This window comes from Nesoenas mayeri (assembly GCF_963082525.1).
Source record: "Nesoenas mayeri genome assembly, chromosome: 3".
In the NCBI taxonomy this organism is placed as follows: Eukaryota; Metazoa; Chordata; class Aves; order Columbiformes; family Columbidae; genus Nesoenas; species Nesoenas mayeri.
In genome coordinates this window covers 7990732-8003152 of record NC_137544.1, presented here as the reverse complement: position 1 = coordinate 8003152, position 12421 = coordinate 7990732, and the positions used below count along the sequence as shown (strand labels likewise).

General features: G+C 38.6%; 2 protein-coding genes across 6 annotated transcripts in view; both read right to left on the bottom strand.

Annotated features, from left to right (window-relative positions):
• The window catches only part of LOC308039176 (WD repeat and coiled-coil-containing protein), a 232861-nt gene that overhangs the window by 203386 nt on the left and 17054 nt on the right, over positions 1-12421 (bottom strand). The gene's annotated exons all lie outside the window — the stretch shown is intronic.
• ITSN2 (intersectin 2) overlaps positions 1-12421 on the bottom strand; it is an 85237-nt gene that overhangs the window by 61835 nt on the left and 10981 nt on the right. For all 5 annotated transcript variants that reach the window (XM_080341084.1, XM_080341086.1, XM_080341087.1 and 2 more), the window contains exon 2: positions 9581-9644. In XM_080341084.1, the coding sequence (XP_080197210.1) occupies positions 9581-9608 (28 nt within the window). In that variant the 5' untranslated portion in view covers positions 9609-9644. The remainder of the gene's footprint in view (positions 1-9580; positions 9645-12421) is intronic.

The following is a 12421-nucleotide window of genomic DNA, read 5'->3' as shown; positions in this document are numbered from 1 at the left end:
CACCTCAATGTCTTTTCTCTAGTAAGGGGCCCAAAACTGACTCCATGATTCAAGATGGGGCCTCACCAGCATGGAATATGGGAGGACAATCACTTCCGAGTCTTGCAACTAATACTTTCAGATGGATTTTAGAGATAGACAAAAAGAATAAACAAGTCCCACCAACAAGAATCTTTCCACCGTAAGGTATGAAGAGGTGGAAAATAGCATTATTATCAAGGCACAGAATAGGCATATTTTGCCAGCTGCAAGGCCTCTGCCTCCATTTGTTGTTCGGCTGAGCACAGTTCCAGCTGACAGACTCTGCTGCCTTCCCAGCGTGACATAGAACATGGAAGATTTGCTTACCCTTCAGTTTAGGACAAGTTGGGAGCTTTCTTGAGTAAACTCCAGTCAACCTGTATGGCAAGTTCTTCAATGAGTCAGGATGTTTGAGGAAAAATCCCACCAGAGCTTAGACAAAACTTCTCTAATTCTGAAAATGGATTTTTACGCTGTTGCTGCTCACCAGCATTCACCAAAAAAAAAATCCCTACAACTTAATTAAAAATTTACAAAAGGATAATTTGTTTAATTATTCTCTAGCAAATCTCAGTGGAATGGAGCAAAACTAATACAATTCAGGTGAGTTTCCATCTGCAGCAGGCAGTAGATCCTTCCACACCAGAAGAAATGCAGGCGGTAAAAATACCAGGCAAGAGGATGCAAAATGAACCTTGAAATTAGGTGGAGTAAAGGAAATTATTCTCCTACAAAAACACAGGCTAAAATAAAATCAGAGCAGAATTCTGTTTAAGGAATATTAGATCCTTTAGAGTAATTTTTGTAGTTCTGACTATTATTTGGCAATTAAAGTACAAATGACATCTCCTTTGAAGAGGAAGTCTGGGAGAAAGAGGAAGGGTGATGGGTTATATTTATAACGAAGAACTGGGATACAGACTTGAAAAAGGAAGAGAAGAACCACCAAATTAAAAAAAAATACACAGGAAGGGTGTGAGAGAAGGAAAATGAAGAGGAATATCCTGAACGATCTGTGGAATAAAATTAAATTAGGAGATAATTTAGGAAACAAAACACAGTAATGACACTGCCAGTCCAGACTGAATATTCATTTTGCTCAGCACGTGGTGGTGCCTCTTCTCTCCTGAACCAGAGATGGTACCTCACTAATGGAAGGACAATCCACCTATCTCTAATCACTTAGGGAATCCAAGTAACCTCCTGGCATCCACAGCTTCCTTCAGCTTTCACTCTTTAACTGATACCGTGCAAAGTGCTCTGTTTGATATCTGCCGATGGTATTTTCATTTGATAGTGGTTCATTCTTGTGTTATCAGAGATCAATTACCATTCCCCTGCCAACAAAATGACAAATTACCTTGAGAAGGTGACATCTACTGTATCCACCACCCCGACCATTCCTTTTCCAAGCTGAAAGGTCCTACTCAATGTAATTATTCCTTATATGGAAGCCACTCTGTATCTTTGATCATTTTTATTACCCGCCTTTTCATAATTTCTAGTCCTGACAAACAAAACACGTAGAGAAAACTGGAAGAAAACACAAAGGTAACAAAAGCAAGAATAAGAGTTTGTTTAAACAATACTCTTTATCATGTTAACTGACAAATTAGCAAAACCTGTCAGCTACATCCAGTCCATATACAATACCAATTTCCCAGTACATTAGGGAGTTTAAATACAATAAATTAAAAATTATCTGAGTTTATGAACATTAGACTTTTGGTACCAGTTTATATGACAGTCCCTAATCCGCCTCCGCAGTGGCTCACAGGGCATTTACGAAAGAGTAGTATGGACAGAATTCCTCCTTAGGTATTACACTCTCTTAACTGCCAGAAATCAGCAATTTGGGAGACTTCTTGAGCCAAAAGGGCACAAACCCCCCCTGCATGTAATAGCCATGCTTGGATCTTTCCTACCCAATATTTGATTCCATGTACTTGGAGCTTTCAGTTCACAAGTATCTTTGAGGCAGTGAGTCCCAAAACTGAGTTGTTCATTATGTGAAAAAACCCAAACAACCAAGCCAACCAAGCCAGTCAAGCCATTTTCTTCTGCCTGCTTTAAATTCAGTCATTTCACTGAGTATTACTTTGCTTTTCAGTTCTGGAAACCAGTGAATATTCTTGTCCCTGTTAACATTTTCTGTGCTGCGACGGCTTTACAGATTTTTATCACATCCTCAGCTCAACTGTCTCTTCTCTAAACCAAATTAAACAGGTCTAATCCATTTAGTTTCCCTTAATACAGGAGCCACGTTCTGCCTTTGGCCAATTTGTTCACAGGTATCGTTACTCTCTGTCTAATTCTAGGTTTTTCCAAAGCCTCAAACACCAGATCCTGGCAATACCAGAGTGGATAATTTCCAGAAAGGTGAGCCTGGCAGATGCTGAGTGAACTTGTTCAGGTTAGGTTAAAAAATACTGTCCATGTATTTCCTACTCCAGTCTGAATACAGAGAATGTGAGAAGTAAGAGGGTTAATTCTGCTGGCCTTCCTGCACATATCATCTATAGCAGAAATAGTTTATATATTAACTTGCACCTGTATTTTTTTTTCTCACAAGCTTGAAGATTTCTTGTGAAATACAGGTTTATAAAAGCACTATCATTTGTTGTGCATTTGTTGTTACCTGTGGCCCTTAAGAAAATCTAAGTATATTCCCTTCCATATTGTTACACAAGTATCCATACTGTAACAGGTGAAGAGTTTATAAGTAATAGTGTGACTTTCAGGAAATACATGTTAACTAGAGAAACAAAAACCATAGTGCGGAGATCACAGTTAAACACAAAATTACAGTTATGAGAAGAAATGCAGATGTTGGTATGTGCTTTAAAATGGACCAAATATTATTAAATAAAACCAAACCCAAAACAACAAAAACATACACACAAACCAAAATAAACAAACAAACAAAAACCACAAAACCCCCCCAACATTTAAACAAATTACTTCAATAAGCACCACTAAGACAACACTTGTATTCGGTTAATCTTACCTGTTCTTGAGACACACATACAGAGAACTTTCACTCCAACTAAACCACAAATATTTTAAAGTTACTAAATTATCTTCTCTGAAGCCACCTGATACAAATACTAGTCCCATGAACACTGATATTCTTTTAGTTTTCCAGGGTTTCACCCCTTCTAGCTACTTCTATTGTGATTTAAGGGTGCTGTTCCATTGTAAGAAAAACAATGTCCTAAAGAAATGATGCAGTATATTGAAAAGCCTGAACATACAAGACTCCTAATTAAAGTTACACAGCATTATATAAACACATTTGACAGACCACAGCATCCAAAAATGTGTTTATTCTTGTCATTAAAAATGAGTGTGCTAAATCTGAACTCATTCTGCCAATATCATTTCATATCACCTACGGCCAGTTCGAAGTGGCCATGATCATGACAGATGACATGGAATTCAGCGGATGTTAAGATGACACCACTTCGCACAATGACCACACAAAGAGGTTTATCCAAGTAGTAAATTTCCCAAACTTCTGGAATTAGCACGTCAAGGAAATGAGAATTTTAACATTCAAAGTCCTTTGAAGTTGAGCCATGTGACAGATTCATGTTTCTGTGTCCCTCATAGGCCTTCGGGCTTCGACTCCATTTTGAGGAAGCATTTGTAGATATGTTGATTTTTTTGTTTGTTCGGGGGGAGTTAGTGGTTTGTTTGTTTTGTATATTTGTACTTTTGTTTTTTTAATTTGGTTTTTATATCCTTTAAAAAAAAAAAAAAGCATCAGGAAGTCTCAGTGATATCCAAAATGAAAAAAGCAGAGTGCATTACAGTATTATTTTTCTAAATAAAAACCATTCTGGGTTCCCCACTCTGTGTAATCTTACCTTATAAAGCTAACACGTGGTAGTAGCAAAGTAAAATCTTAGCAAGACAAAGCAGGTATAAGCTGGAAGGAAGTTAATGGATGGAGACCTAACACTAATCTTCACTAGCTTATTATCTACTTTTTTTTCCACTTTTTTTTTCATTTTAGGACCATAAGAGTGGAAGGGACTACCAAGGTCAGCATGTCCAGACTGCCGCTCCTCCAGGAAACACTCATACATTAATTCCTCCCTAAAATGTGAGTTCTGCCTGGAGGTGATCAAACTTTCTCCTTGACCATGGCCCAGAACGTCACTGCTGACAGAACTGTTCCGATTTCGAGACCAACTGCATCAACAGCCGATTAATCTCCATATAACCTTCTGCTGACATTGTACTTAGAGAAAAGTTATTTTCCCTTCTTAAGGTTTATCTTCATAATAAGAAGAAATAAAAGCTAATTCATTTATTGTAAATACAATGAAATAATAATTAAAAAACCCAGTAAGCTTTTATTTTCATAGGGTAACAATCTCTTTAGCCTTCCTTAACACGTAATTCATTTCTCCTGGTTATCCACTAACCCAATTTATCCACTAGAACCCAACTCTGCTTCTATCATGCTTTTCAGGTATTCTCCCTCTTAAGGAGATAACTCAAATTCTACCCTATATCCCACAGGATGTCTCGATGGTGCCTTATGCAATAGCCCACAGTACTCCTTATTTCACCCATCATATTTTAGGATGCATTTCCTTTCCCTCAAATCACATAATTACTACGTGATCATCTAATACATCCGGTTGCCATCCTCCTTAGTCACAGCCATTGCTGAGTTACCAGCATAAAGCAAAAATTCTCCTTGGCCATAGTATGACATGACTAAAAAAGTATTTGAAGACAGCACAACAAAAATGTGATGAAATTTAACCAATGATATGCAGTTCATACTGTATAATTCTGGCCAGAAAATGACTCTGAAGTTTGTCATCAATCAACCAGCATACATTTGCTTTTTAAGGATGATCTTGCCATAAATAATAACAAGTAAGACTGGTCTCAAGATAAAAATCCATGAAGAATATTCCTATTACAACATCCTAGTCTAAAACATGCATTTTCTCTCCCTTTTAGAGAGTTGTTTCTCTAATGAAGTCCAAACACGGGATCTGTTACACTTTGTCTACAAAATTTATGAAGAAGGTACAAGGTGCAACCTTTCTTTTTAAAAATTTAGTTCTATTTATTCCATTTAACATTTACCTCCATGTCTAATTATTTCTTCCTTCCAAGATTTCCTCTTACACCTTACGTGTGAATCATATTATCCTCATAATTCAATATGAGTAAGCACTTTGTATTCTGCAATCCTATAGTCCTATTTCTGACTTGTTGAGATTAAAGAAAACATTTAATATGGCACACACAATGGGAAATCTATTTTTTTTGCAGAATGTTATAGTGGAAGATATATTCTGATTTGAACGTATGAATTTTACTCCATATCAACTAACAGCACTGTCCTCACTGGAAAGTGAGAGGAAGAATTAATCTATAGGTAAGGATACAGAAAATATTTGTCCTTGCCTTAGAATTTCTTTTCCTTCTTTTAGATGAGAGAACAGGTTCAGATATTGTCTTGGCAAATTCTAATTCAGCATGTTATCTTTATCTACATTTATTGATATCCAAGTCTACAGTTTCCACATCTACAGTGCACACAAGGTCAAGAGTCAGGTTGCATCCACGTAGTTTTTAATTGAACTGTGATGACCCAGGTTACTCCTAATTCAAAATCACTCAGACCATGGTTCTTGAAGTCTTTTTGTGCAGGAGCACAAAACTCAATTCTATTCACAGCAGCACAAAATCCAGTTTGGCTTATAAAGGTTGAGAAGCATGTGAAATGAGTTATGAGTATTACTTTTTGCACTTCAGTTTATCAGAAGTATTTTCCTGCTGGACCACAAAAAATTATATCAAAAGGAAACAGGTGGTAGGAGGGAAGAGGAAAGACAAATAAAAATATAAACAAAACCAAACAAAAGCACAGCCCCAAAATTGCTATGGTAGTTAAGGAAACAATGTGAAAGATATTGATCAGCAAATAGTGCTTTCCTTGTTCCGCCTGGACCGTCAAGATTAAATCTCCCCAAACCAAGATCCAGCATCAGCATGGATATTAAACCCTAAAAAACAATCTAGCCTACAGAAGAAGGGGAGTTTGAAGAACAGCAATATCTTGCAACTCTCCAGCTGTAAAGACAACATCCCATGGCAGTGAAGGCTCCTTCTCCCTGCTCTGTGGTAAAGCCCATGATCACAGAGACAAATTAAGTAAAGGTACATTTTAGCCTATTAAAGCTTTTATCTCTTTAACTGTTGTTCGCAGTTAGTGTATTAACTCCTTTAGAAATACACTTATTGAAGGTATTTGTTATTTAGTGTAACTAAATGCCATTTCCAAAAGCTTTGGCAAGACTTAGGATGAATTCCTAAGCAGGCTTTGTCCAGGTGGAGAACTGTATGTAAGGAGAATAAACTACCAGAAACTGGGTTTGTTTTATCATTTTCACAGAGTTAATTATCAATATTCAGACTGTTACAGGATAAAACTAAATCCTCAACAGGGAATCCTTGATCTTGTTTGCAGACTGGGGAGACTGATACTCCTGGCGTGGCTTTTTGGTAGAACTGGGCTCCACAGAGATGTCTGTGATCCATCTGGTGCTGTATGTGTATTTCGTACTTGGCAGCCTTTCTACATAAGCAGAAACATGTTACTCAGCCTTGCATGTTCATACAAAGTATCATCACAACCTTCACCTTTTGCATGAGAGGTAAATTTGTAAAGACCGGCAGGTCTGCCCCGAGTTCCAGAAAAATCAACTTCTACTCTCTAAGTCCTGCTCTTCCTCTTTGAATTTCCAGCCTGTTAGTAAGACACCCACAAATGTCACCATGGACAGAAATGGAGAGTCAAAGGGAACTCCTTCCTGTTCACTGCATCCTTTCTGACTTCAGAGAAGAAAGGTAAATATGCTGTAATACGAGCATGTGCCTCTAGAGCACACAACGCCTCAACAAGCTGAAGCTTATATGTGGCCACATAATTCAAAAAGTATATGCCAGTTCTCAGTGTAAGACACAGTTTGGCCATCAGCCACATGCTGAGGCTGGATGGTCCTGGAAACCTGCCCTGGTGAAGGTACATTCTGAGTAACAGGTCAAGGTGCCCTCACTGAAGTTGAGTCTCTCAACCGGAACGCAACCATCCAACTCAGTTACTCTTCCTTCTGGAGGCCTTGCGCAGATTGCCCTTTCTCTGTCTGGGTTGGTAGCTCAAGTGTTGTAGCATCTTCTACTTGTATTTGTTTGAGACTACCTGAGTATCGTGCTTTGTCATTTGAACCCTGCAGTTCTCAAACTCATCGTCACGCCGCGTCATATAATCACGTTCTTGTACACACAGACGCTCAACACTCTCCACTCGCTTTTCCTTAACACCGAATGCCAAAAATAATCCTGAAACAGAAACTTCTTCATGCCTTACACTACTAATGAACTAAAAGCTAAGCATATTGTGCCTTGATAATAATAAGAGCTTTTTTCCCCCGTAAGAAAAACACCATTTCCCCCAGTAGGATACAAAAGAAAGGGTCAAAGCTCTACCAATGCAGAGGTGTGGCCAGGAGCCCATGCTCTCTGGCTGCAGCAACACCTCGTGGTTTAGTTGCCTCACACGTAGCTTCATTGTTCATGTCCTGTTCAAAGTCACTACCAAGGTCTAACAACAACATCATTAGAGGTTTCCACTGAGCAATGAGTGGTAAATGCAGGCGATCTACTCTGAATGCAAACAACAGCGGTAGTAGGTAGCAGGGAAGAGGAACACAGGTTACAGGAGAGCGATTTATCAATAAATAGCAAAGGTTGCTCAGTATTTATCCAGAAGTGACATGAAAACTATTATTTCTTCCCACCTGACTTGTTTGAAATTCCATCAATAAGAAACAGGACTGTAAAATTACACACGGTCGTTCAAATACTCTGTGAGGGACACTAGTTTAACTATTGCCTGGTATCTCTCTTACATTCTCTTAGTATGTTTTTCAACACAGTAAAATTCTGCGAGGGGAAAGGCTGCACCTCATGGCACCTTTCCTTCCGAGAGCAATGGGCAGTACAGCCTGAGGGATTTCAGATCAAGGAAAGGATCCCTCTCCCAAACTATGACTTCTGAGATCAAGTCATGCACATGTCCACTGATGCCAATATGCTCACAATCCTCCAGCAGAACCAAGGAGTAAAAAGCCAAACTAAAAAGACACTGAACAGTTACATATAATTCAAACACAGAGACAGCCAAGAACATAAACCCAATCCTCCCTGAAGAGGGCTTCTGTTTATTTTAAATTGAGAAGCAAAAAAGCATGTGAAAATTATTATTTTTTTTTTTAAAAAAAGCTTTTTCATTATGCCAAATGAAGTGGAAAAAAAAATCCAGTATTCAGGGTTTTTCCTATTGCAGAAAATACATTGACTCTTTTTACTTCTCCTTTATTGTTAAGTCCATGAAACAAAGTCTGGAACAAACTGCAGCTGACAGTATAAAAAAAGGTGTTGATCACACTGCTTATTTTTTTACAAAACATTTTATGCACACGTGAAAGAGATGTGTAAAACAAAGGGTTTAATTTGAAATCTGAATATTGTTGTTCTGCAAAAACCCACTTCCCTTAATCACCAAATTTCTCTCTGCAGTGACAATTTTCTGACTCAATTAAATAAAGGTCTCCCAGTCCTGCAGTAACCTTCCCAGTTGCATGAGATCAGAAATACTTGTTCTTATATCTTGGACTCGATGATCCTTGTGGGTCCGTTCCAACTGAGGACATTCTATGATTCTGTGATCTATTTCCCTATTTTTATCAGAAGAAATACTCCCTATCCGGAATACCTAAGTGCAAAGCATTGTTCCTAAACATGTTTTTTCATTTTGGTCAGCTCTGTAAACAACAACATGTAAACATCAAATTTCTCAACAGATACTTGCAAATTGTGTCCTTACAAATAAGGCTGCTCTAGAAATAAAGAGCTCCGACACATACATATACGCACGAGCAATTTTAAGGTTTCAACTCTCATATGTCTTTGAAAGCAAACCACCATGAAACAAATCCAAAAGTTACTACAGCAGATGGGGCACGGAATCATGAGGAAAATTTTCAGCATTTTTTGAGAAAGACCCATTATTTTAATCAACACAGCAAATTGCTTAACACATTTAAATATTTTGGTTTAAAATAAATAGCATAATATATTATAATGAGACACATTTTTGTGCTGAATTACGTTAACAGCAAAGGCATGCAAGTTTAATCAACTATTACTTCGCATATTCCCCACTTGAAGTCAGACAGGATTTGCACTGTAAGTCACACATCCCTCAGCCCTTTAAATGATCTGAGATTACTAGATGATCCAGGCATATCTGTACTCTAAATTACACTGCAGTAACGCTTCTACTGAATTTCTCCTGGTCTTAGGAGTGCAAGTCAGGCTATGGGAAGCAATCTGCAGCAAACTGACCATAATGCTGCTGCAGGTACTGAAATCAGCACTTTAAAAAATAAATAAATAAAAAAAGAAAGACAAATGCTCTCAGTGCTCCCACCCCTACTTAAACAAGCCGAGCGAGGCTACTCACCATTCATGGCTGTGGGAAACTGAGCCATCACGGTCCGGGATATGCCTTGCTAGCTCTTAGCCATCTGCAACAGAAAAACATCACGCCATTAATAATGCAACAAGGGCAAAAACGCGGCTCTGCGCTCCCGCCGAGCGGGGGGAATGTCTGTCCCCTTCAGCTCACACTTCCGATAGCAAACAATGCCGGGCTTCGGGCTGCTGCTGAACAAGCTGAATTTCCATTTGAGAGGGGGTGGGGGAATTTTTTTTCTATTTTTTTTTATAGGGTATGCGGTGCAGTCCTGAACCTAGTGGCACATTCTTAAAGGAAAACAGTACCAACTGTTTAGCAACTGCTGCATAATGTACAGAAACAGTTGCCAACATGTCAGAACATATGGCTGGAGAACAGCCCTCTCCTGGCAGGATGGACTTAGGGTTCTAGCAAATCTGTTCCTGCTCTCCCTGGTAAATATTTACATATATTGTATTAAAAAACAAGAAAAGTTCAGTGCACAGCTCCGTAAATAAATGCTTCTGCTGAGAAAAGTGGAAGAACAATTATTATGCAAATTCATCCATTCCCCTACTCCATATACTATGTACAAACACTCTTACATGATGTATTCAGAAAACATCACTAATAAAAATCTGTAGTCAGTCAGTTTTCCATAACCAAGGTGATAAAGTTATTCCTTCTCTTAAGCTACTGCATATAGACTCAAACCCAGCATTTAAAGGTGTCTCAATATAATTTAGTCTCATAACAAATATCAGAGTAGTAAGACTTATCTCGTTTTTCTGGCATGTAGCCTTTCAAGAGTACCTGTATTAATTTTATTAATTATTCATAACTGCAAAATATTCACTAATACTTATCTGAGGGATAAGCATAAGCACCACTTTACAAAGGTAGAGCAAAGACAACGCAGCGAGCTTTTGCTTTGGATGACATAATTTTAGTCAAATACTGAAATTTGTATATTATTATCCTGCACTCTATGTGGAGAAAGTATTATTCAGGATGAAGCTACAAAAATGAAATTTTTATTTTAATTAATTTTATTTTAAATCACGTTTCAGATCCCTTTGTCACTCCCTCTTCAGATACCAAACCTTCTCCCCCCACCAAAAACCCCCTTCACGTCTCAACATAGCCAAAGATTCTAATATTAAGTACAGAAATATCACATCCCCCACACTCCAACCCCTTGTAAGGAAAGTCCTGAACATCTCGTTTGTGACAAAAATCACACAACTGGAAAGCACTCTGGTTTCACGTGTGCTCAGCAGAGCATTTTTTGTATCTATCACACATTTCTGCAATAAAAATGGAAATATCTGGGATCTGTCATTAACAAACCTCTGTCTATATATTTTACATTTATTATTATATTTGTTTAGTTATTTATATGTTTGTATATTATTTATATATCCTATAATAACATCACTGGGTCATCTGTAAACTTCACAGCCACATGCACACGTGGTCGTCCCCCCCAAAATGAATGAAGAACAGTATTTTATCTGAAGTTATTTTGCTCTGTTTCACTTACATAACTGTCCAGTGAAAAATTAACAGTTTGGGTTTTTTTCTTAAATCTGACACATTACAGACCAGTGTCATTAAGACACTTGACATTCCAGGGGTTTTTTATATACATTACACATACATTTGTGTATACACAGACATATACATAGATATATATATATAAAATAGTAAATGGAATGATTGGCGAGTCCAAATGATCTCTCAGGGTGACATTATGTATCAGCTGCAGAGAGCTGAAAAAAGGAAGCATGGATCTATTCCAAGACATGAATTCTAAAACAAATTGGAGTATTTTTAGGTTGTTTCCAGCATCCCTTCCTAGGCCTTACCAGCAAGCTACCGAGAGAGACTTGAAACCTATATATAGCCTTCCTGAAAAATGTTTCCTATGTTGTTAAACATTTCTAGAGCACGTTTCTCTGCAAAATTCTGTCAAGAAGGGCTGAAAGAGAACCTGAAACCATGACACGGAAGAGAGATGCTGGAGAACACCCCCAGAACGAACAGAGCCAAGCTCAACACAGCTCTGCGGTGACAGAGATTTCCACCTGCATGTGACTTGTTCTAGATTTACAGTCTTATTGGATACAGGCTACACATCTGATCTTTCCTCCAACATACTTTATTCTCTTATTTTCAGACTGCTTTTAAGGTTTTTAAAGGTGTAAATGCAATAGAATCACAGTATCACACAACTTCCCTAGTTGGAAGGGATCCAGGATGATCAAGTCCCACGTCAGACTCCACCCAGGACAACCTAAAAGTTAAACTACGTATCTCAGAGCATTGTCCAAACATTTTATGAATACCAGCTGGCTTGAGGCCATGACCACTTCCCTGGGGAGCTTGTTTCAGTGCATGACAACCCTCTCAGTGGAGAACCTTTCCTAGTATATGAGGAGGAACTTCTTTCCTTTGAGGTGCCAGAGCCCTGGAACAGGCTGCCCAGGGAGGTTGTGGAGTCTCCTTCTCTGGAGACATTCAAACCCACCTGGACACATTCCTGTGTGATCTGCTCTGGTGAACCTGCTTTAGCAGGTGGGTTGGACTGGATGATCTCCAGAGGTCCCTTCCAACCCCAGCCAGTCTGTGATCCTGAATCTTAATTTCCTCTGACGTAGCTTTAAGCCATTCCCTCGTGTTCTGTCACCAGAGAGAAGAAACCAGCACTTCCCCCACCATACCCCATCACGAAAAAGCCGTAGACAGCAACAAGGTCACCCCTTGGTCTCTTCTCTAAATTGAACACACACAGTACCCTGTAGTAGCCTCATCTGTTCCTCGCAAGTCCTGTCTTCTCATCCTTTC